At 38.1% G+C, this 27,279-nt stretch overlaps 1 protein-coding gene and 1 long non-coding RNA gene across 2 annotated transcripts; both read right to left on the minus strand.

The window, feature by feature from the left end:
• Positions 1–9,257: 9,257 nt before the first annotated feature.
• LOC311080688 lies at positions 9,258–10,777 on the minus strand. The gene is made up of 3 exons (XR_014605677.1): positions 10,596–10,777; positions 10,462–10,524; positions 9,258–10,362 (listed from the first exon to the last, which is right to left on the minus strand). It is a non-coding gene; the product is annotated as an uncharacterized lncRNA (long non-coding RNA).
• Positions 10,778–18,217: 7,440 nt separating this feature from the next.
• Positions 18,218–27,158, minus strand: LOC311081265 (uncharacterized protein). Its single transcript, XM_084111723.1, has 3 exons — positions 27,088–27,158; positions 26,533–26,679; positions 18,218–21,053 (listed from the first exon to the last, which is right to left on the minus strand). The coding sequence occupies exons 2-3, from the start codon at positions 26,615–26,617 to the stop codon at positions 19,366–19,368; spliced, it is 1,773 nt and encodes a 590-aa protein (XP_083967849.1). The 5' UTR covers positions 26,618–26,679; positions 27,088–27,158; the 3' UTR covers positions 18,218–19,365.
• Between the last annotated feature and the right edge of the window lie 121 nt (positions 27,159–27,279).

A 27,279-nucleotide genomic window follows, 5' to 3' on the forward strand; every position in this document is an offset into this window, starting at 1 on the left:
CAGTGACATTTGACACTCACGGACCCATCAACAAACTCAATTTTCAACCACTTCAAGAATTGTCCCCTGCACAGACCATCAATTTAATGAGGTGCTCTGAAAATGATAAGCTGATGGTTCTTTTCATAGTTAAATAGACCTTTTCCGTAGTTCCATTTCCTGTTTCCGGTTCCATTTCACTCACCATTTTACCTATGCATGTATGTATGTATGTATGTTTGTTTAGTTTTAGTTATGTTTGTGAGTTAGTTAATAAAACTTGTGCACAATATGTATTTGGTTTCTGATTCTCTGCTTGCAACAAAGTCCATTTTACGATCTTGATCTTGTTACATGCTCTAAGCGCTGTACATGCTAAGAAATAATTATTTTTTGGTGGCCATGAAAGATACACTTTTCTTAGAATAAATGAATAATCAAAAGAGTTCGTTGGAACTGATTAATTGATTGTAATATTAATTTAGCTACCTCAAGTTAATCTAATTAACTGACCCAAATATTAATAATTAATCATAATTGGTAATTATGAGTTATTATTAATATTTCCCCTTTGAGCTAATTTGTTACAATGCCCTTGGAATTGTGTCACTGTTCCCATCTTTGAAAGACCCATACTCTAAAAAAGGATATGTAAGTTTGCCTACCGGACCATAAACACTTTATATACACTTGAGCCACATATATGATTTTGAATTGTTTATGCCCAACGTCATTAACAATTAGGGGCCGGTGTGTTGGAGCCATTATATTGAATTGTATTTTTTGTTTGTGACACTAGAGGGCATATGAGTATTTGAGTATATTTAAATAAGGTGATGATGAGTTACAGGTGCGCATATGGAAGGTCAAACAAACTTTTTGACCATGCCGTGTTGAGCGTCGTTTTTGTACAAGACTGTGCTCATGCCCAACTGTCAGGGTGTGGTGTAGGTTGAAGAAGACAAAGAGGCCAATGGCGCCAATACATAAATTTGACTAAATCACTCAGGTAGGCACATACAGGCAGAAGGTTTAAACACACCAAACACAACATAACTATGACTATCCATAGACAAGAACGGACAAGGACTAACTGAACTGAGGGAACTAAATACAGACACTGAAGAACACTGATTACAGAAACACAGGTGGAACAGATAATTAACTAGACACAGGTGAATTAACTGAACTGATAATGAAGAGACACGTGACAAGACGACAGGCAGACAAGTCCAAAACAAAAGAGAAAACAACTGTGACACCAACAGTTTGTTTGAGTCAAATATTTTGTTAGTAATAAGTCAAAGTAAAGTGTTGAGTATTTATTTTTGTTTGTTTTATTTGTTGTTTGCAATGCTAAATGGACAATAAATGGATTTGGCATATCCAAATTTATTGAGAAGGTATGGACAATGCCGTATATAGTTAACAATTAATAATATAGAATTCATAGACAATTGGAAAAGTTTTTGGGGCAAACCTGACCTGTTGAAAAGAGATGGTATTCATCCCTCCTGGGATGGTGCTGCTCTTCTCTCTAGTAATATGGCACATAGTCTTAGAGCTCAAACATGACAATCTGGGGCTCAGGTCAGGAAGCAGACAGACTGGCTTAACCGACTGTCTGCTAGCGGCCTCGCGTCACCAAGGTCAGATACATCCCATCACATAGAGCCTCTTTCACCTAGCTATCATCATATAGAGACTGTGTCTGTTCTCTGAATTTGGAAATCCAAAAAACGTTTAAACCCATCTAAGGTTAAAAATTTAATTGATGTTCAACAAATAAAAAACAGCTATAATACAGATGAGCAAATGCTAAAGCTTGGGTTGCTGAATATTCGATCGCTTACTTCAAAAACACTCATTGTTAATGATATGATTACAGACTATAATCTAGATGTGCAGTGTTTGACAGAAACCTGGCTAAAACAAAACGATTACATTACTTTAAATGAGTCCACCCCGCAAGATTACTGTTATAAACATGAGCCTCGTCTGAAACGCAAAGGGGGTGGTGTTGCTGTAATTTATAGAAATATTTTCAAAACCACTAAGAAATCAAGTTTTAAATATACTTCTTTTGAAGTGTTGGTGCTTAATGTAAAAATATCTAGTATAAATGATAAATCACGTTTGAGATTTGTGTTGGCTACTGTATACAGGCCACCAGGGCACCATAAAGATTTTATTAAAGAATTTGCGGACTTTCTATCAGAATTAATATTGACTGCAGATAAAATACTAATTGTTGGTGATTTTAATATACACATCGATAATGAAAAAGATGCATTGGGATTGGCATTTAAAGACATTGTAAACTCAGTTGGAGTTAGACAACACGTGTCAGGACCTACTCATTGTCGTAATCATACTCTAGATCTAATATTATCACATGGAATAGATGTTGATGCCGTTGAAATTCTGCAGCAGAGCGATGACATCTCAGATCATTATCTAGTCTCGTGTAAATTACATTTAGCCAAGGCTGCAAAGCCGACTCCATGTTTCAAATATGTTAGACCTATCACTTCTGCCACTAAAGATTGCTTTATCAATAATCTTCCTGATCAGTTTCATCATCTCAGCATCCCAGATAGCTTAGGCCTAGTCCACACGGACACGGGTATTTTTATAACCGGAGTTTTTCCTCCTGCGTTTAAAAAAAAATCCCGTCCACACATGCTCGGTTTAAAAGAAATCTCCGCCTATATGAAAACGCAAAAACACGCTATCAAGCGTTGTCAAGAGCATGCCACACCAGCAGGCAGTGATCGTAAAGCCACGTTGGCCAATCAGAAGCCTGAATCAGAAGCAAAAACCCTGGTTTTACTGTCTACACCAGGGGTTCTCAACTGGTCCCACCCTGGGACCCACATTTTCCCATGGTCATTAAGTCGCGACCCACTTTTTTAGAATTCAACCAACAAAATTTATTTTTCAAAAATAACTGTTGAAAACACTCATATATCATCTTTTTAAAAACATAACCCTACATACATGCATATATTATCCCGTGCAACGTGCATTTCAGAGCATATTAATAAGTAACTGGACCCTGACAACCGCATGTACAAAAGTTAATTAAATAAATAAGGCCACATAACAAGATATTTTTACTCTATTCAGAGCAAATTAATAAGAAACTAAGGAGGACCATGACAACTGCATGTACAAAAGTGAATAAAATCAATGTCAAAATCACTCAAAATAAATAAGGCCACAAAACAAGATATTTTCACTGCATTATGAGCAAATTAATAAGAAACTAAGGAGGACCATGACAACTGCATGTACAAAAGTGAATAAAATCAATGTCAAAATCACTCAAAATAAACAAGGCCACAAAACAAGATATTTTCACTGCATTATGAGCAAATTAATAAGAAACTAAGGAGGACCATGACAACCGCATGTACAAAAGTGAATAAAATCAATGTCAAAATCACTTAAAATAAACAAGGCCACAAAACAAGATATTTTCACTGCATTATGAGCAAATTAATAAGAAACTAAGGAGGACCATGACAACTGCATGTACAAAAGTGAATAAAATCAATGTCAAAATCACTCAAAATAAAGTTTTCACCTAACCAGGTCATTTGTGGAAGTTAATGAGACAATTGGGGATGTGCTTTACTCTTGATAAGAGTTTCAAAGTCTGGGGTGACAGTAGACAGAGCTACTCTCAGATCATGCTCAGTGTCCAACCTGTTTCTCTGCTTTGACTTGAGCTGGACCAAGGTAGAGAAGCCACTTTCACACAAATAGGTTGTGCTGAATGGTAAGATCGTTTTGACTGCTAAAGTGGCGAGGGATGGATACTCAGTCATCACATCGCTGCACCAGAAGTGGGAAAGGCTTACCTCACCAAATCTCTTTTTCAGCGTCAGGTCACATGACAGGTCCACCAGCTGATGCTCTTCGTTGCTTGGCAACGTGATGTTTTCCACATTGATACCGAAGGGGTCGCGTATCCAGTCCATGGTTGTTTGTTTCTCTGGGAAGTAGTCGTCAAACCGAGCTTGAAGTTTAGTGAGATGCGCCCTTAAAGTTTGTTTCAAGTTATTTTTGGCCGCACTGTCCAGCTGCTGTGCTTCATGGTAAGAGTTGGGAAACATGTCCAGTCTGTCTTTGGATAAATGATTTAGCCACAGTGAGATCTTTTTCTTGAACGCAGCAATTTTGTCTGACTGTTCAAATATATTGTGTCCTCTCCCTTGCATCGATACATTTAATGTGTTGAGGTGCTCAAAAATATCAGCAAGATATGCAAGTTCTGCATACGGGGAGTTAGTCTCTGAGAGGAATGTGGCGATTTCTGTTTTAAGTTCGTAAAAACGTGACAACATACAGTGATACAGCACCTGCATGTGCTCAGAGCCCAGGTCTTTACACAGATGTGAAAAGCAATGGCTACTTTTTGCACTCCGTCTTATGTGGTTCACCACTTTGATGACATTTGTTAAAGCTTCATCAAGTAAAGGTACCATATTCTTAGCCGCCAGCGCTTCTCGGTGCAAAAAGCAGTGGTTCCACGTCGCGTTAGGTGCCCTCTCCAGAATTCGCTTCACCACACCGGAATGTTTCCGGTCATAGAGGCAGCTCCATCAGTGGTGATTCCCACACAATATTCCCAACTGAGGCCCAGTGAGCTCAAATACAAGTCCAGGGTGTTAAAAATGTCCTCTGCTTTTGTAGTGGTAGGGAGGTCTCTGCTGCAGGGAAATTGTTCTTGCAAATCACCGTCCCACACATGCCTCACATAAACCAATAAAATGGCATGGTTAGCGATATCTGTCGATTCGTCCATCTGTAAGGCGTAGTAAGGGCTTGCCTGGATGCGGGCTGTGGTCTGTTGTTTTATGTTACCAGACATGTCTTCAATCCGCCGAGCTATGGTATCATTGGAAAGTGGTATGGTTTTCAGTTTATCCGCCGCTGACTGATCCAGCACCTCTCTTACCATATCCATTACAGCAGGTAAAATGAGCTCTTCGGCTACTGTGTGGGGCTTCTTGGCCTTTGCAATGCGGTGAGCTACTAGGTAAGATGCCCGAAGAGCTTGTTCTTGTTTGGAGCAAGACGCTGTCAGACACTTTTGTGATGCCCTCAGCTCCTGGAGACGTCTTTGAAAAAACTCCACCGGCTTGTCTTTCGATGCGGGATGTTTGGTTTCTAAATGGCGCTTCAATTTGGACGGTTTCATGCTCTCATTGGCAAGCACTTCACTACAAAGCACACACTGGGGTTTCTGTCCCTTTTTATCCTCAATGTACGAAAATCCATTTTTTAAATAGTCTGGGTCATATTTGCGCTTCGCCATCTCGAATATGAATGTAAAAACAACGTAAATCACAGGATGGTTACCATGGCGATGGTTACCATGGCTACCATAGTAAACTACCGCACGTCTCTGACGAATGCCTGTCAAAATAAACCTTTTTTCAAAATAAAAGACCAATCAAACATGAGACGCACATTAAATATTATTTTATTTTTTTTGACCAGCTTACCGAGACCCACCCAAAACAGGTCTGCGACCCACCAGTTGAGAATCACTGGTCTACACGACAACATTGCAACCGGCGTTTCTGAAAATCCTCACCCTGGCAGGGGTTTTCAAAAATGTTCGGTTTCAGTGACCTGATACTGCGTTTCCGTGTGGACGAACGGCCGAACCGCGTAAAAAAAGTCAGAAGTCGGTTATAAAAATTCCCGTGTCCGTGTGGACAAGGCCTTAGAAGAACTAGATATTGCAACAGAAACTTTTAACTCTCTCTTTTCCAGCACTTTAGACACAGTTGCTCCATTGCGCTTAAAGAAGATTAAAGAAAATAGTCCAACGCCGTGGTACAACGAGCACACTCAGGCCCTTAAGAGAGCAGCCAGAAAAATGGAGCGCAACTGGAAGAAAACAAAGCTAGAGGTATTTCGCATTTCATGGAAAGAGAGCTCGATTACGTACAGAGAGGCTTTAAAAGCTGCTAGATCTGCTTATTTTACAACCCTATTAGAAGAAAATAAACATAATCCTAGGTATTTATTTGAAACAGTGGCTAAACTAACGAAAAAGAAAGCTTCAAGCAACGAAGTTTCCAAGCAACACAGCAGTAATGACTTTATGAACTTCTTCACTTATAAGATTGATAATATCAGGGACAAAATTATAACTATGCAACCGTCTACTACAGTATCGCATCAGGCAGTGCATTGTAGTCTCCCTGAGGAAAAATTTGATTCATTCGTTGCTATAGAAGATGAAGAATTTACTAAACTCGTTAAATCATCTAAATCTACAACATGTATGTTAGACCCTATACCGACTAAGCTACTGAAAAGAGATGCTTCCAGAGGTCATAGATCCTCTTCTTAATATCATTAATTCGTCTTTGTCTCTAGGATACGTACCAAAAAACGTTAAGTTGGCTATGATTAAACCGCTTGTTAAAAAAACGCAACTTGATCCTACAGAATTAGTCAATTACAGGCCGATCTCAAATCTACCTTTTCTGTCAAAGATATTAGAAAAAGCAGTATCTTCACAACTGTGTTCCTTTATTGAAAGAAATGATATCTGCGAGGATTTCCAGTCCGGGTTTAGACCGTACCATAGTACTGAGACTGCCCTCATTAGAGTCACAAATGATTTGCTCTTATCATCCGATCGTGGTTGTATCTCTCTATTAGTGTTACTCGATCTTAGTGCTGCATTTGACACCATTGACCACAACATTCTTTTAAATAGACTAGAAAACTATGTTGGCATTAGTGGAATTGCACTAGCATGGTTTAAATCATACTTATCTGACCGTTATCAGTTTGTAGCAGTAAATGAAGAGATGTCTTATCGATCACAAGTTCAGTATGGCGTACCCTCAAGGCTCAGTACTAGGACCGCTGCTGTTCACTCTGTACATGCTACCATTAGGAGATATCATTAGGAAACATGGAATTAACTTTCACTATTATGCCGACGATACTCAGCTCTATATTTCTTCAAAACCTAATGAAACTTACCAATTCACAAAATTAACGGAATGCATAGCTGATATAAAAAATTGGATGACTCGTAATTTCCTACTTCTAAATTCTGAAAAAACTGAGATTCTAATTATTGGACAAAAAACTTCCTCACGTAATAATCTAGAATACTGTCTAACACTTGATGGCTGCTCTGTTAAGTCTTCGTCGTCGGTTAGGAACCTGGGTGTGCTCTTTGATACCAATCTTTCATTTGAAAGTCACGTGTCTAGTATCTGTAAAACCGCATTTTTCCATCTTAAAAATATATCTAAATTACGCCATATGCTCTCATTGACAAATGCGGAACAATTAGTTCATGCATTCATGACATCAAGGCTAGATTATTGTAATGCTCTACTGGGTGGTTGCCCTGCACACTTAATAAACAAACTACAGCTAGTTCAAAACGCAGCAGCTCGAGTTCTTACCAGAACCAGGAAGTATGACCATATTAGCCCAGTTCTGTCAAAACTGCATTGGCTCCCTATTAAACATCGCATCAATTTTAAAATATTGCTGATTACTTACAAAGCACTAAATGGTTTAGCTCCACAGTACTTGAGTGAGCTCTTAACACATTATAGTCCTTCACGTCTATTGCAATCTCAAAATTCTGGCCAGTTGATAATACCTAGAATATCAAAATCGACTGCTGGCGGTAGATCCTTTTCCTATTTACCACCAAAACTTTGGAACAGACTTCCTACCATTGTCCGGGAAGCAGACACACTCTATCAGTTCAAAGCTAGATTAAAGACACATCTCTTTGACCTAGCATTCACATAATACATTATAGACTTCTATAATTCAATGTTAGGCTGCATAGATTAGGTCAGCTGGAACCGGGAACACTTCCCATAAATCCTGATGTACTCGTTACATCATAGGAAGAATGGCATCTACGCTAATTTTAGTGTCTTTGTTTATCCCGAGGTTTTCCCGCAGCCTGCCGCATCCAGGCCATATCCAGATCTGACGAAGGACCTTCGCCTGAACCTGATGTCAACGCAGTGCTGAAGTGCCAACTAGTCTCTCCCTATGGAGGATCCCTTTACCACTCTACAGATAAAGCGTCGTCGGGAAAACTCAATTTGCGTACCTACCCCAAATTGATAAAATAAAATAAAATTCTGTATCAAAAATTATAAGGAAACACCAGTACTTTGTTTAGGCTTGGTCTGTAGGGAATTACAAACCTGCGCACATATATTCAAACGCACATAACTATAGAACCAGTTCTTAATGCGCATGTGAACGCCATCAGCGTTTCTCACAGGTTCGTGTTTAAAGTTTGTGTAGAGAGAATGGTGTCGTCTTAGCGGCCCCTAATTTAATAACAAATGATCGTTGCGACGGAAGCGAATCAATCAAAACTAACTTTAGCTGGAAAATAACTTTAAGAACCGCTATAAAGCCAAAACAATCTTACCTTAAATTATACATTTATCTCTGTAAAGCTGCTTTGAAACAATCTACATTGTTAAAAGCGCTATATAAATGAAGATGACTTGACTTGACTTGACAATGAATTCATTTTATTTTTCAAGGCAAAGCACGCGTCAGAAACAGACTAATAAAAACCATCTGCGTCCCTACACTACTTTTTGAATATCTAATTAAACATTTAATCTCTAAAGAAAGCATGTTAAACAGGACGTATGCTTTTAATTATGGCTATTTGGAAACTAAAAACAAGCCAACAAATATTAACTTGACTGTGGAGGAATAGGCTTAAATGCATCGCAACAACACCGTGTTTAGTCACAAGCATACCTTTGATATTTGGTGACCTGGGGGGTATTCCAGAAAGCAGGTTATGTGACATATCCGGGTATGTTTAAAAGTAAGTAAGCGGATAACCTCAACTTTCGGTTCCAAAAACGGAGGTAACTTTCAGGGTATGTTAGTAGTCATAGCAACTCACTCTCTGAACTTAACCTGCTCCGGAGCAGGTTATGTTCCAGGGTTAGTTTGTTTCAGAGAGGTGATGGAGCATGGCGTGCCCTTTTGAAGATGATCCAGTGGATGTGGAAGCACAGATAATACGAAATCTTTTCCGCCGTGAGAGGGTGATACGACCACGTATCGATGTGTTTTCGTATTCAAATGAATATTTGCGGGAGCGTTACGGTTTTTCAAAAGAATCGTTAATTTATTTAACGAAGATTTTGAACCCATACACAGCAAACGGATTAGCGCTTAACACGGAGCACATTTTGTGCATTGCCCTTCGCTTTTTTGCGACGGGGAGTTTTTTGTATACAATAGGCGATGCAGAGCATGTGGGAAAGGCAACTGTGTGTAGGGCTGTTCGTACAGTATGCATTGCACTCAAACGGTTCCTACACACTTTTGTGCAGTTCCCTGGCCATAAACCACTGAGGGTCATTAAAGAGGAATTCCACAGAGTGGCGGGTTTGTCCGTTCTATGATATTCTATGACAGACCATTTTAGTTACATAGCACTACTTAATCTATCCATACTGTATACAGTCACAATAATTTTAAATGTTTCTAATTATATAACTTTCAATTTCAGGGTTCCCAAATGTGATTGGGTGCATTGATGGAACCCACATTCCCATTAAAGCTCCTTCAGTCAATGAAGGAGACTATGTTAATAGGAAGTCAATCCATAGCATCAATGTGCAGGTGACAATAGATTTTTTGGGTGCTAAATGTTTGGGTGTTTAAACCATTAAATCACCCTCATTACTGGTCCCCACTAACTATGTAATATGTGATGTAACCCACCTCATCACTAATGTTGAAGCCAAATGGCCAGGGTCTGTACATGATGCCAGAATGTTTAGGGAGTCATCATTGTGCCACAAATTTCAACAGGGTATGTTTTGCCTTACACAATGTTTTTTTTTTTTTTTTATGTTTTTTTTAATGCAATTATACACTTTAACTACCTTTATAGGACACTTCAATGGTTACTTGCTGGGGGACAGAGGGTACCCTTGTCTGCCCTATATGATGACACCGTACCCTGAACCTGAGCCTGGACCACAGGCACAATTCAACCTGGCCCACAGCAGAACACGGGTCAAGGTGGAAATGACCATAGGCATCCTGAAGGCAAGGTTTCAGTGCCTACGTGGGCTCAGGGTCAGCCCAGAAAGGGCATGTGACATCACAGCTGCTTGTGTTGTTCTTCACAAACAAATGACAGATTAATGTTCACATACTGTTTCCCACCTTAAGCTGGTGCTCCAGCAATTAAATTTCAAGTCTGGCCTTTTTTAGGTTAAGCCTTTTCTCCTCCATTTGAAGCTGTATAAGATCCATCTCCATGTCACTTTTTCTGATTTGCTTTTGAAGGTGGACCTTATACAGCTCTTTGGCAGGCAACTAGAAAGACAGAATAATTAAACATGACTGATAAAGTCTGTAATACAAACACAGACCAAATATTTAAATGAGGAAGGAGAACTGCAGAACATTTCTTACACTGCTAAGATTCTGTGTGGAGGTAGATGGACCCTCATCTGTATTAAAATCTCCTGCCATATTCTGTAAAATGACAATGACAATTTATTTATTCTCTTATGTAAAAAAGGGGGAATGCATTCTATGTATCATACCTCTATGGGCCTCCCCACAGTTTCTGTTTCTGTCACAGCAGAAGTGGTCTCTTCATCGTCATCCTACAGTGAAAATAAGGAAGGATGCTTGGTCTAGCAAACAGAAACCTAAAGACAATAATCACTTACAACTGTGACAGAGTGTGGTGTTGCAGGAGGATCCAATAATACAATGTGGCCATCAGCAACTGCAAGATAATTAAATTAAGATAATCATGCATATTCAATACTCAATGTATATTCTTAAACAAATACAACTAATAAAGAAGGACATTAGGAACATCTAAAAGTACTAGTAATAAGATTACAGTATACAGCATATGCAGTCAAAGCAGCATGCATACTGCACAAGTGAATCAATGACTGTAAAATGCATTCAAAATGCTTTTTTAAAATGGTGACAGTGTTGATGATTTTCTTTATTAAAACACTGACAAAAACAGTGAAAACATCAATAAATCATAAGTATTAATATGGTACACCTACATTTTACTAAGCACTTGTCTTGGTAGCGGAGTCTGACGAACTGCCCCCTGGAATCCCATCGACCACAGGTCGCCCTTTATTAAGGGACAGTGCCAGCTCCTCAGCTGGGGTGAGGGAAGGTGGAGGTGGACCCCCACCTGTTTTACGGGCCTCAGCCTTCTTTCTATTGGCTACATAGAAAACTAAATTACATGAAATACTAAATTACATGGCGTCAGTAACAAGTTAGAAAATATTACCTTGCTGGAGAATGTTTTTGTGTTTCATTTTGACTTGGCTCACACTTCTTCTGGCTCCAGAAGGATTACACCTGATAAAACAAGAAGCCAACATATTACTAGCCAATTATGTGCATTACTACTGTAATATTAAGAAATGTATGGAGGCCAACAAGTAAATACTTGTCTATTTTTACTACATGCCCCAAAGAATTTTTGCGTCACAATGAAAGGGGAAAATAGCCCATTTATAATTTTATAAACTCACGCATACTCTGTCCGTTATTTTTTGCCAAGCCAACTCTCTTTCTTTTGCTGATGCAGCAGTATTGCTTTTTTTTAGTTATAATGGGCTTATAGTGTTCATAAGCAAGCATTAAAACCTCCAACTCAGTTTCACTGAAGTATGTAGCTCGCTTTTTTTTTTGTCCCTGGGTTTCCATGGTGACTCCTGAAATCGGCGATCCATTGAAAATGTACTCGCCGTGTGCGCGCATTAACTCTGGGTTACCAATAGGAGGTTGATTAAACTAACTCCTCACAGGTGTTTTGGAACCGACATACCCAGAGTAAGCAAGTTTGGGGTTAACCAACCAAGAGTTCAAGGTTTATCTGACGGTAAGTTAACCTTGCTTTCTGGAATACACCCCTGGTACCAGAGGATGATTTGCAATGGCGCTTGTTACTCTTGCTGTTGAACATCATAAACATTGTGTTCTCTTACTCAATCACTGAGGGGATGACAGTGTATTTAAAGCACCTTATTGTTGAACATCATAAACTCTTCAAAGAACTGTACCCATTAAAAAACTTGCTTCCAAAACATAATGTCATGGTCCACTACCCTAGGTGCATTAGAAAGATTGGACCACTCATTCAAATCTGGACCATGAGATTTGAAGAGAAGCACAAATTTTTAAAGATTCTGTGAAGAATTTCAAGAATTTGACTGTATCGCTTGCAAATAAACACCAGTTTGCAGTAGCTTATCATTGGGAATGCTTTCCTAGCAGTTGAGTCTGGTCCAGTCAAAATTTGTTCACTTGAGAAACTTGAATTTTCAGAAGATTTAATTGCATATCTCCATGTTGATTCACAGGCCACTGTCAATCTCACAAAGTGGGTAAAATGTTATGGTGTTGAGTATCGTGTTGGACTCTTAGTTTGCACAGGTTCTGATGAAAACCTGCAACTTTTCAGCAAAATAACCTCAATCATTTTACACAATGGTAAAGCGTTTTTTTATTTTTTATTTTATTGAGCATGAAACGTGTTTCCATGATCACTTCCATGCTTTTTAAGTGAGTGAAACCATACCACGGAAGATGTGGGTTATAGGAACGGAAAGATTAAGGCATTTCAAATCTTTTGATGCCCAAATCATACGGGTTTGATTCACAATTTTATGTTGTATCAGAGAGTTGTATAATCTGATTTCTTATTTAAATTAGTTCACTGTGAAGTTGTTCCTTGTTACTTCATTTGATGTATAAGTCTCTACCTCAGGTTACACAATCCTACTGCACTAAGGTTTTTTTTTAATAATCCTGCAGGCTTGATTTTATATAATGCAGTGATGTGTTCACAATGTTTTATACAATTTAAAAAAATTGAGTTGCCACTCTGTTAGCTGCATAAATGTAATTTTTTGCTGTTAAATTTTACAGTATTTTATGACAGCAATTATTTTAAAGTGTGTCCATACATGGAATTTCTAAACCTAATGTATGAATTTGCTCAAATAAAAGCAATGATTTGAGACTATGGTGTTCAGTGTATAATTTTCACATGAATCATTTTGTGTTAAATAAATGTTAACTCTAAGAAGTGTTAAATTCAATATATTTTTTAAGGAGTTAAAAAAACAATGTAAAAATCAATTACTCGCCGTAGGATCAGTATTTTAACTCCAGAAAGAGTTCAATTTGAACTCTGAAAAGGTGTTAATTCAACTCCAAGAGTTATTTTAACTATGCGCTGGAGTCTATTTGATGGTCACACATATACACTCAGATTGAGTTGATTTTAACTCTCAGGAAGTTGGTAACACTTTAGAATACTGTTCCTTCATTAATGAATAATTACACAGGAACAATAGAGTAACGCATTATTAACATTCTAGCAACTACTATTAACTAACAAGAAACTCTTATTAACAAATTAGTAAGTAATAGCGCTCAGATGAATGTAGTAGTTCATTATTAGCTAATCAATAACTACTATTTTTTTCATACCTCCCAGAGAAATACTATCTACAGGTTCATAATTAACATGAATAATGCATAATTTATAATAAAAGGTAATGGTAACCCACTAGTAATGACTCAAGTATTACTACATCATTCTAAAGGAACTACTAATTATTTGGATCAGTATTCTAAAGTGAAAAACATGATAACTACCTAATATTGACTGAAGTCATTGTAAGCTTTTGAGATTTTTGTAAGATTTTGAATAGCAATTCCTTCCAATGGATTTGGTAACACTTTAGTCATTACTAGTGTGTTCCCATGATCTTCACTTTAGAATACTGATCCAAATAATTAGTAGTTCCTTTAGAAAGATGTAGTAACACTTGAGTCATTACTATCAAAAACCTTACAAAAGCCTTAAAACTTACAATGACTTTAGTCAATATTAGGTATTTATCATGTTTTTCACTTTAGAATACTGATCCAAATTATTAGTAGTTCCTTTAGAAGGATGTAGTAACACTTGATTAATTACTAATGAGTAACCATTACCTTATTATATATTATGCATTATTAATATTAATTATGAACCTGTATATAGTAGTTCTTAGTAGTCTTCAGTGAGGTATGAAAAATAGTAGTTACTGATTAGCTAATAGTGCACTACCACATCCGACTGAACGCTATGACTTACTAATTCGTTAATCAGAGTTTCTTGTTAGTTAATAGTAGTTACTACAATGTTAATAGTACATTACTCATTTGTTCCTGTGTAGTTATTCATTAATGAAGGAACAGTATTCTAAAGTGTTACCAGGAAGTTTATTCCAAAGACCAGAATTTGCTGTGTATGACCCCTTTAAAATATGGCAATCCTGCCAAAACTTTTCAGGAAAATAAATTGCTCACTAATTATGTCAGACACTTTCTGAGCCTCCAGTTGTGGCTTTCTTTGAAGGCATTGGACCTTTTGTCTGTGTAGCAGTGTGTTGCCAATGTTGCTCTTCCAAAGACAGCCACCAGGAGGTCTTTTGTTGCTTTTTTGGATCTGTCCATTTCATGTGGCCAAACTGTTCGGCACCCATAGCCGTGTTTGTGGCAATTCTAAAGTGATCAAACAATGATGACACAATAACAGTTAAAAGGTGAATTTAATAATATTTTGTTTGTTATGATAAAACCTATGAGAATCATAATCATACAATGAGATGAGATGAGATTCAGAATCATATAAGAGAAAAAGTTACTGATGCCATTGTAGAAAGCACAATGTCACGGTTCATGAAGTGACTGACTCTTTCTCACCTTGTGTTGTTGAGTGTGTGTAACAGTTATAAAATCACTTTTCTGCGTTGTGAAGACAGACACGGGACAACAGGCGGCGGTTTCACTGGGTTTTACTCTCTGAAATCTGATATATAAACAGAAAATATACCCTCTGAGAAAATCACCCTTTAGTACGGTCTCTTCAGTGCATTAACAATGCCAAGAGCAAGAAATACAGAATAAACATACCTGATATATAAACAGAAAATATACCCTCTGAGAAAATCACCCTTTAGTACGGTCTATAAAACAAATGTGATGTACATTTAGATCACCAAGTGCTTTCATCTCCACACATATAGACAAGTCAAAAATATATATTAAATTGAGTAAAATGATCAAAATAACCACACAGATAAGTGAAATAATATAATATACATAAGTTCTAGTGAAGATATAAACATAAAAGCAATGATTAAAATAATGAATTCAGATTAACAGGAGCCCAAATTAACCTCACCTCTTCAGTGCATTAACAATGCCAAGAGGAAGAGGAGGCGGCAAAACAGGAAATTATGTAGGTTCATGGTGACATCACATCAATTAAAGGGGAAACGTACTCAACTCACTTAGACAATCATATCAGGTGCATGTGAAAAACAATTTTGTGGGAATTCTTATAAACTATACATACATTTAATAGTACACTTTATGTACCTGTTACATGTGCATGTGGGCGTGGTCTCTGATCAATACTGATTTACGGCGCCACCTGCATCTGATCAGCGGTGCTAGCTGCATCTGATCAGCGGCTCCTATTTATGCTCACAGTTTTCGTCTTGTGTTGTCAGATCGTTGTGGATGTTTCCCGGTGTGTTCTTGTCTCCTGCCTGTCATCGAGTTTCCCGTGTTTGCACCTGTTTCCGGTAATCCAGTTCTCTTCACTCTGCCTTCTTCCACGGAGGATCTCATCTTCTGGTCCCTGAGTCTTTGCGGCGATCGCATTGGACATCCTTCATCCCTTCACCATCTCGAGAGGCCGGGTTGTTCATCAGCGTCCCTGCGCTACCAAGAGCGATTGTTCCTGGACACATGCACTGACTACTGTGTCACTGACCACTGACTACTGACTAACTATCTGACTACTCACTACTTTTCTGCTGACTTCATCTTCAATGAACTGCTTTTACTTGCTATTGAATCCGTAGTGGACCGGTTCTCGAAGGCGGCTCATTTTATTCCCTTGCCCAAATTACCCTCTGCCAAGGAGACAGCGGTGTCTGTCATAGATCACGTCTTTCGCTTACATGGCCTCCCGATGGACGTGGTTTCCGACAGGGGGCCCCAATTTGTGTCCAGATTCTGGCAGGAGTTTTGTAGATTACTGGGAGCGACGGTCAGTCTGTCTTCGGGTTATCATCCCCAAAGCAATGGCCAAACCGAGAGAACCAACCAAGATTTGGATAGAGTGTTGCGATGTTTGGTGTCTAAGAGTTCCCAAATTCATCCTCCCGTTCCTCCGGCGTACAGGAGAATTCATCCCGTCTTTCATGTCTCTAAATTAAAACCCGTGTTTCATTCTCACCTTAATCCGCCGGCCCCAGTTCCCCCACTGCCGCGACTCGTAGACAGGGAACCAACGTATTTGGTCAAACGTATTCTGGACTCGAGACGGAGGGGACACGGATTTCAGTACTTGGTGGACTGGGAAGGTTACGGTCCGGAGGAGAGAAGTTGGGTTCCTTCTAGAGACATTCTGGATCACTCCCTTATTGATGATTACAATCAACAGGTAAGTTCCTCTGGGAATGCTAGGAGGCGCTCCTAGGGGGATGTCCCTGCGCTACCAAGAGCGATTGTTCCTGGACACTTGCACTATCTGACTACTCAATTTTCCTCCATGTTTTATTTTCTGACTTCATGAGGATAATGTAACACTTTGTATATTAACGTGACATGTTATATCAATAATGTCTATGACAAGCAAGAGATATTTTCAGGCAAGATATAATACATATGGCAATTTCTCAATCTATCTCTCGTTTTTCTCCTCAAATCTTCACGTCTCTTACCAGATTTTGTTTTCACAGTTACATACAATTTATTATCTGTCAAAATTACGGAAATCACTTTGAACTAGTATCACGCAATGCTAAAGTTAATGTAATGTATGTTATGTTATATAATACAGATATATATTACTACAGTGAAGTGATAATTAACCCCTCCGTTATTGCTGTGGAAAGAAACACACTTTTTGGGTTATTCATGGTCTGTTGAAAGTATCTTGTTGATGCTTTTACATTTTTAAATGTCATTTTAATGTTCGATGGTTGAAGGGTGAGTAGAACGTCATCTCATTGTACCCAGTTTTTAAAAAAACTTATTGCGTTCATAGAGCGAGCCTTAACTGATTGTTAACAGCTTAACGGAAGTTACACCCATAATGTACATAATTTAGCCAATCATAGCAGTGGGCGTTTACATTGAAGTCTCACAGCAGACATGCCCCATCGTCTTGATTAGAATCAAACAACAATACAAGTCAAATATTTTTGTACAAAAAAGCTCTTTTTATTTACATGAAAATTCCTCAAATCAAGTTGTGGAGGGCCACAGCCAAACTCTGCAGGGCTAGATTTGAAAAACCCAGATTTAGAGTATTTGTACAAAAAAACCTCTAAACGACTGTAAATATTTATCCTAAACATTCATGATGCTGCACTGTGTACATAGATGGTAAATTACAAAAATTACACAAAAAAAAGGTACAAAAGCACTTTTTACGGTTATATATTTAAAGCATTTTCTGGTATGTTTTTTCATGTGAGCTTTGGTGTGCATAGTAGTTCTGAATTATATCTTTAGACTTTTTTTCAAAGGACACCAAAACGTACGTCGAAAAAGTGTATTGTGTAAATACACTGACTTGACAAACTGAATAAACTAGAAATACCTAGAATCATTAGTGTATTTATATCATTGTATATAATTTATATTTATTACTTTACATGCTTGCACACCCATATAAGCATATTTATTTATATTATGTAGTTAATATTTCGTTTTTTACGGTGTTTTTGATTGTTTCTTGTGCTATATTTTTAAGCTGTGAACTTTGCACGTGATTTCGTACTACAGGGCACTGTGGAATGACAATAAAGAAATCTTGAATCTAGTGTAACAGTATCAGTAGTAATACACCCGGGCTGGAATAAGCTCTCAGATTTAATCAGATGTACCCCAAACAGCAGCCATATTCAAGACCAAATTGACAATATACCTTTACCTGTGCATTCTTTAAAAATAAATAAATAAATACAGTAATAAATCCAGAATTATATTCATAATTCCACCAAGTTTATCCTACTGGTTTCATTTTCATTTACATTGTGGCATTTCCCAGAATAAGGGAAATGACCCAGAACCAGATATGATAAATGAAGACCCGGAGTCAGAATTATAATAAATTAAAGATTTTTTTTTACTGAAGATAAGTTTGCAGTTTCATCAGCAGAAGTCAGCTTTAAGATTCGCACAGGAGTTCGTAGAACGCCCCGCTCACAGTTACAAAGATCACAGCAGTTATACCCTTCATCAAGGTCTAAGCTACATCCTTGCTTCAAGTTGCAGTTTCTGATCGGCTAAGAAATAGATAAACATAGTAATTTTCCACACATATACAGATAGACTGAAGCATATCTCCATCGATTATGCAGCTGACACTCAGACCCTGAAGTTAGGCATGTCGTGACCTTCCTGGTCGCAGATTTGGGTTTGCAGGGCGCCAACATGTCCCGAACAACAACTCGGTCAATCTCCAATAATGCCAGTGGTTCCTTAAACTGCAATCAAAAAGACTAACACACACACTGACACACAGCTTTTCCAAGGTTAGATTTGGCCAGGCTCTAACTATAAACAGGAGAGTCCTCTCAAAACATCAAGATAATGCGTTCTTTCTTTCAAGGAGAGGACACTTTAATATAACGCAGTATAGTAAAGCTTTAACAAAGAAATAGTCCCTTAAACTATAGACTTCAATGACCCCTGTGACCATTGCTGTCAGAGTACCCTAGAAAAACAGATGAATGTATTGACACATGTTAAAGACATTTCTCAAACACAAAACAAGTCTATATTTTATTTCTGGAAACCGGGCTAAATGAGCAAGCACTGTTACTGCATTCAGATATCAAATACAGACATTAGAGAATACATGAAAAGAACATTTAAGTAATCAAACTGGTAACTTCTATAACAAAGTAAAATCTCACAAGCCTACAGAAGTCATTCAACTCATGTGATATTTAGAAGGAAAAATATTGATTAATACCTTAATTATAATCACTTACAACATATACATTGAAGCAGCAGTTTATTCCAAAATCCACACCCTTCATCAGCAAGACAGAATTGTATCTAATATTTTGATACCAAGGTATTAAGCTGAGTCAAATACATGAGAGATGCATCCAAACAATTGAATTTAGAGTCAGTCTTCCACAATCACTCAATATTGGAAGCTATAGCATAGGAGATGGTCAGGCATTCATATGTAAACAACTATTTTTTTAAAAGCCTCAGAAAATCATATCTGCCGCACATTTATCTGTGGCGTGACCGTAGCTTTGATCTCACACAGATACGCATTTTCTGGTGACATTTTAAATTGCAGAGCCATTTAAAACTCTTTCCACACAAGGAACACAAATAGGGTCTCACATCTGCATGACTTTTGAGGTGTATCTGTAAGTGTGATGGCAAAAGAAACCTTTTATTACACTGTTCACAATTAAATGACCTTCCTTCAGAGTGAATACACAGGTGATTTTTCAAATTGCTCCTTTTTCTAAACCACTTGCCACACTCAGAACACATCAGTTTCTTTCCAGAATGAATTAGTGAATGACGTTTCAGGTCTTTTTGATATGTGAAACTCTTCTTGCACTGAAGACATCTAAAAGGCTTCTCTCCAGTGTGAACTCTCATGTGAACTTCAAGGTTTCCTTTAAATGTGAAACTCTTTCCACACTGAGGGCAGATGAAAGGCTTCTCTCCCGTGTGAATTCTCATGTGACTCTTAAGGTTGCCTTTAAATCTGCAACTCTTTCCACAATGCTGGCAAGTGAAAGGCTGTTCTCCTGTGTGAATTATTGCATGCCTTTTAAGGTTTTTTCTGTCTGGGAAACTCTTTCCACACTGATGACATTTAAAACAGTTCTCTTTTGAATGAATCTTTAGGTGGTAATCAAGGGATTCTTTGCGTGTGAAAGATTTTCCACACTGAATGCATTTAAATGGTTTCTCTCCAGTGTGAATTCTCATGTGAGTCTTAAGATTTCCTTTTAGTGAGAAGCTCTTCCCACACAGTTTGCAGGTGTATGGGTTCTCTCCAGTGTGACTTCTCATATGGGCTTTAAATGTTGCTTTATATTTGAAACTCTTTCCGCACTGAGAGCAATTGTAAGGCTTCTCTCCAGTGTGAATTCTCATGTGAGTCTTAAAACTTTCTTTAAATCTGAAAGTCTTTTCACAGTATTGACATGTGTAAGGCGTCTCTCCAGTGTGAATTCTCATGTGAACCTTAAGGCCTACTTTTAATCTAAATCTCTTTTCACAATGTTGGCATTCAAAAGTCTTCTCTTCAGAGTGAATTTTTACATGCTTGTTAAGATGTGTTATGTCTGAGAAACTCCTTCCACACTCATGACATATAAAACAGTTCTCTCTTGAGTGAACTCTCATGTGGGAACTAAGGTTTTTCTTGCGTCTGAAACTTTTTCCACACTGATCACATGTGAACGGCTTTACTCCAGTGTGACTGTTTATATGATAGGTAAGGCTTACGCTCCACTTAAAGCTCTTTCCACACAGTTTGCAGATGTAAGGCTTTTCTTCAGTATGAATTCTCATGTGCCTGGTAAGGGTTGATTTTTGTGCAAAACTTTTTCCACACTGTTGGCAGGTAAAAGGCTTCTCTCCAGTATGAACTCTCATGTGGCTTTTAAGGGGTGCGTTTTTAGGGAAATCTTTTCCACAATATTTGCAGGTATAAGGCTTCTCTCCTTTGTGAATTCTAATGTGGACTTTAAGGTCTTCCTGTTGATTGAAACTCTTATCACACCTAAAGCATGTGAAACAACTGTTAGGGTCAGTCTTTGGCTCTCTTTTTTGTGTAGAAGTATTTTCGGTCTGCTTGGAATTTCTGGCAGTCGTGAAATCATGTTTCTCATACTGATCTTTCTCTTTAATTTCATTCAGTACTTCACTCTCCTCTTTCAGTGGAATCAGGCCTAAGGTGAAAAGAGACAAAAACCTTAGTTTAATGGCACAAAGCAACATATATTAAAACACCTTTCAAATCTGCCATTTATGCCTAAAATATTAGAAGTGTCCTCTCAATTTGTCAAGAATTTCAGTCAGAATGTAAGCCTCATCACAGCACAGACTATTTGCTTATTGAAGTTAAAAATGACCTGCTTTTGGCAATTGTCACATCGACAACATTCTTCTCTTGCTATTAGACCTTTAGACAACATAGACCATGACTTGCACACAGGAATTTCTGTGGTGTTGAATTTTTGCTGTAAGTCCTTATAGTGTTACAGTGTTTAAATCCTTGTGTACATTTACTGTAACACCGGCTTGTGTTTAACTGTGGCCCAAGCGGTGTAATTTTCTAGTGTTGCACTTCCGAACTCCTGTTTAGTGTTAATTTTAGATAGGGGAACTTGAAGTAATTGAATCAATGTGGTCCGCATTTGACGACCAAATCAGTTTGAAAAAATGGCGGTTCTCTCGTTGAAAAGTCGAGATTAAAAGCAAACGAAACCATGGCAAGAGTCGATTTTTTTTTTGTTGATATTATTTTTTATTAATAACTGGTTTAACATAAACTTTGAGCTCATGTGTCTGTGAGCAATACAGAGTATACAAATTAATCATTCCAGTATTAGTCACATTAAAAGCCGCAAGTTGTAATTTCCATTTAATTGCATGCTGTCCTTGTAACACTTTGATCCACATAAGACAAATATGCTTATAAAAGAACATAAGATTTATTATGAACTCAGAATAACAAGCCAACAAACGAAACAGTGTGCTAGTGCACAGACAACAACCGACAATGAACTGAGGGACCAAATGAACTTAAGTAGTGGTACAAAAAAGGTTAAAAAGGAGACACAGCTAAACTAAGGGGACTAACCATGACATATAATAAGTGGCGGAAACATGTGACTGAATGAAAACAAAACAAAATGAGCATGACTGTGACAGTACTTCCCCTTCCGGCAAGGCGCTACCTCACACCGTAATGGAATAACTGAGGGAGTGCTGGAGGGGGCTCTAGAGGTGGACGAGGTGATGGTGAAAGGAAGGTGAGAGGCAGAAGAGGAAGGATGATGGCAGGATGAGGCGAAGGGATGATGATGGGAGGATGACGACAAGACCCCAGCCGCAATGATGAAATGTCCCAGGTGGCACAGACCCAGAGCTTGCCAGTGGCGTCAGCCTACGGTGGAGACAAAGGAGGGAGGAGTCATGATGGTATGGAGGTTGATGACAACTGGCGAAGACGAGCTGATGGAATCTAGCAATATTGCTGGCACTGGAGACCCAGGCGATGCCGCGGCAATGAACATCGAAGGCGGAGCCAAACTGCCTGAGGACTGAGGCGATGCCGGTGTGATGGAGGACTGAGGCGTACCCGAAGGGAAGGAGGAGGCTGCTGCAGCCATAGGGGTGGAGGAACGGAGCGTTGCGGAAGATTCACAAAGGTGGGACAAAGGTGGTGTGATGACTGACCAAGGGGGAGCTGGTGGGACGAGGGAACCCGGGAGAGTCGAAAGGCAGAGGGTGTCTGGTGAAGCCGACAGGTCGACGGGCCGAGACGGAGCGAGGTGATCAGAGGCTGGAGGCGGAGCAACAAGATCAACTCACTCAGAGAATGCTTGCCTACACCTGTTCTCACAAGCAGTTCTTACCTGGCTCTCAATAAACTAAATCAGGTGAGTCTTCCGGGCCTCTGCTTCCCTCACTATGCTGACTAAATAACCAAAAACGTAAACTAATAAACAAATCCACTACCAGTTACTGATTAATGAAAAGAAAATGACAACAAAGAACACTAAATATATAAATATAAATATTTGGGGTGAACTTACTTTTTTTATTATTAAATAGTGGTTTACTGAACAAATTGTGTCTCTGTCTTTAAATGAATTCAGTTAATAATTAAAAGTTTCTTAAGGATAAAAAAAAAAAACCGTATCTCTGCTAATACTGTTCACTATATAGGGAGCCCTTACTTGCACATTACTATAATATTAGGTTAACAGAGTCCAAACTATTAGCCTAAATTCAGTTTCTATTTATTTTTAGATATAATAATATTGAGATATAAACACTCAAATAACAAATTGTATGCAAACATGTAAACTGCACATAAGGCAGTTTTTGCATTAACTTCTAAATTTAATTATATGTTTTTACTCTAATTCGTTGTTGAAATATAATAATTTACACACTGGCTGTCATGCCAGATATTACACACAATATCATGACAGATATTTTAAACATACATTAAATAATAAAGACATCCACTAACAGGTTAAGTAAAATATAATGAATACAGTGGGGGAAATAATTATTTGATCACCTGCTGATTTTGTAAGTTTGCCCACTTACAAAGAAATGAAAGGCCTGTAATTTTTATGGTAGGTTTATTTTAATGGATAGAGACAGTCTATCAACCAAAAAACCCAGAAAAAATCATTTTATAAAGGTTATAAATTGATTTGCATTTCAGTAAGTGAAATAAGTATTTGATCCCCAAGCAAAACATGCCTTAGTACTTGGTGGAGAAACCCTTGTTGGCAAGCACAGAGGTAAGACATTTCTTGTAGTTGGTCACCAGGTTTGCACACATCTCGAGGGATTTTGGTCCACTCCTCTTCACAGATACTCTCAAAATCCTTAAGGTTTCTTGGCTGTCGCTTTGCAACTCGAAGTTTCAGCTCCCTCCACAGATTTTCTATAGGATTAAGGTCTGGAGACTGGCTAGGCCACTCCATGACCTTAATGTGCTTCTTCTTGAGCCACTCCTTTGTTGCCTTGGCGGTATGTTTTGGGTCATTGTCATGCTGGAAGACCCATCCACGACCCATCTTCAGTGTTCTGGCTGAGGTTCTCGTCCAAGATTTTACGGTACATGGCCCCGTCCATCATCCCCTCATTGCGGTGAAGTCATCCTGTACCCTTACCAGAGATACAGCCCAAAAGCATGATGTTTACACCTCCATGCTTGACCGCAGGGATGGTGTTCATGGGGTCATAGTCAGCATTTCTCTCCCTCTAAACTCCCCTGACATTTGACAGCTCTTTGGTATTGCCCGTGGTGGTGGAGAGGTTGGAATGGAAGATACAGATTCTGTGGACAGGTGTCCACTGGCATTAGGACATTAGGAGTACTTTCTTAAAGTGACAGGGCTAATCTGTGTTCCACATGGACACATAACCAATCTGTGGGAGGCAGAATTGGTGCTGGTTGGTAGGGGATCAAATACTTATTTCACTCAAATGCTAATCAATTACAACCATTATATAATGTGTTTTTCTGGCTTTTTTGGTTGATATTCTGTCTATGTCCGTTAAAATAAAACTACCATAGAAATTATAGACCCTTCATTTCTTTGTAAGTTGGCAAACTTACAAAATCAGCAGGGGATCAAATAATTATTTTCCCCACTGTATATAGGCTAATATAGTGCATATATTTAACAACCTCAACAATGGGCTATGGCTGGGCACGTTCGGTACGCCATGAGACTATTGCGATACGAGCCGTTGGTGGTGTATCTCGTTTTTTTTCGGTTCGGTTTGAATACCGTTACACCCCTAAAAATATATAAAACAAATATGTTTCCAAATCTCGGCCATTTCCACAATTACTTGTATAAAACATACTATTAAAAACTATTAACTAACTATTAATAAAATCTCACTGCACTTATTTTTTTCATTGGTTTAAAAGTCATGTGATTTATCATAATTCACCTTTTTTAAGCACTTCAAAGCCCCTTGAAAATACTACTCAAATAAATGACTGTAAATATTTTTATTTGATGTGCTAAAGGATTCTGTCATTATTAAGTTGTTTTTGTGTGTCCCTTTAAATGCAAATGAGCTGCTGCTCCCAGTCCCCTTTCTTCAAGAGCTCTATGGCAACAAAACAGGACAATCTCACACACTGAAAATGTCAGAAACTGTCAGCAGTGTTCAATTCGAACTGGAGACGGACAATGATGCCTACAGAGCCAGAGAATATGTAAGGGTTAATGCCCAACGAGGTGTCCATTGTCAGGTATTAATGGACGACGGCGAGGCGTGAACTGTCCGACGCGCAGCGGAGGTTGCCTCCGCCGAAGTCCATTAATACCTGACAATGGACACCTCGAAGGGCATTAACCCGCTTATACCATGGTCACTTGCCAAATAACACGTTTTTAAAACATTAGTTTATATTTTAATTAGTTTTACAATCGAAATCTAAAGTTTTTTACAAACAATAACTTGGTTTCCCTGGTTACGCCTGAAGGTTTATTTAGCAACCGGAGATATTTATAGTCCGCTCAGCTCGTAGAACCCTTCAGTTTACTGCCTGTTGCTATGGTTACTCACAGCTGATGTAGCCAGCGTATTTATTTATTAATTTTGAACGGTAAACAGTCAGTTTCACCAGAACTGGATTTCAGAACTTTTGAGTTTCACTAGATGTCCTCTATCACTTTTTAATGGACACCCTGCAGCCAATCAGAATCGAGTATTCACCCAGACCATGGTATAAATGCTGCATATATGCTGGAGATAGAACAGGTATAGTTTAGTTAAATTACAGTTATAACTTATTGTCATCTTGGTTTTTTCCACTATTAGTACAAGCCTGTTGTAACAGACCCTGTCCAAATGGGGGGTCAGGGGGTGCTTGGTAAACTGGTAAATTTTATGTCCGTAAAACAACTCCTATGAACTCCTATTGAGTAACAATTTCAACCACGGTGTCCTCAGTGGCTCAGATGCCGGGAGTCTAGGGAGACTCTTATGTTTGTTGGTACATCCAACAACAGAACTTATTGTTTTTTTGGCACAGACTTTGTAAATCTCCAGCTGCTACAGCAAATAAACAGAAATGGCGACTGCTGAGGCTCACTCAGGGCGGGATCTATGCTAATAAGGCAGATTGTCACCAGTCATGGGCGGGACTTACGTAAGAGTAGGGGAAAATGTGAAACCACGCGTTTGGAGAGATTATTAATTATTTATGTGGATTATAAAAAAGGTACTGGGTGGATTTTTATAATTACAGGCTGGTTGTTTACACACACTGTAGACACATCTGTTCAAACACCTTTTAAAAATATTTTTTGCATAATAGATTTTATTTTCCCTTTAAGATTTGAAAATCATCTACTGTGTCTATTGTGTTGATATTGTGTTTAATGAGAAACTTAAAGGATTAATGATTAGCTCTTTGGCTACTTCAGTATAATTATTCTTGTTTTCTGAATGACATGTCATAATAATTATGACCAACTTGGAAGTTTGATTTTCTCAGGTGCACTTGAAGGCAGCATAAGTATTTGTCTGATCATCTCACGTCTTTCTACATAAGGCGACTCGCTCCATGTCAAATACAACCACTTTAATTAGGACACTGATGACACTCTTCAAAAATATGACTCATTTCTGTAGAGTTTTGAGAATGAAACCAACCTGTTTGTTCCTCAGTATCTTCTTGTTTCACTGTGAATGTTTCTTCAATCTTGAAGTCTTCACTCTCCTCTTTAATAAATGCCATCTTTATAACAGTATGTAACGTGAATCTCAGTTGCTTCACCAGGAGTTTTCGATGTTTGGACACTGTTGTGTATAAAATGAGACAAAAAAAGAACAAAAAGTAAAATAATTCCAAGCTAAATCTCATTCAGCTTCCTAGTTAGTGAGATGTGAGTTAGAGAGTGATGATAGTCATAAACAACCTGTTCCTAAAAGTTCAGTTTCTCCCATCACTAATTGCACTGTATATTTACATTTCCTATTTGTTGTAGTCTATATTTGTTCAATATTTTATACTATACGTTGGATTTTTGTCATGTTTATTAGTAATGTGACTGGCATTTAATAAAATAAAGCATGACTATGATAGGCATTCATGTAAAATGCAATTCATTCATAGTTACAAATTCTTCGCAGTTAATATAAAAACTGTAAAAAAAATTCTAAAGATTTGCATTGACTTAAACACTCCGTATACTTTAAAACACAAACCTTTCTTCTGCCGAATCAAGGAATCAAGACGAATGAGCGGCGCAGCCTTATGACGTCATATCGCCAAAACCAAAATAAAAGCTCAGTTTTTACATGCTAAAACGATTAATGTGCAAATAAAGTCACAGATACATTAAAAAGTATATTGTTACAAATTACAAATACTTGCTTATCCAAAATGTATTTTAAAAT

This window comes from Abramis brama, assembly GCF_963993115.1.
Source record: "Abramis brama genome assembly, chromosome: 4".
NCBI classification, from domain to species: Eukaryota; Metazoa; Chordata; class Actinopteri; order Cypriniformes; family Leuciscidae; genus Abramis; species Abramis brama.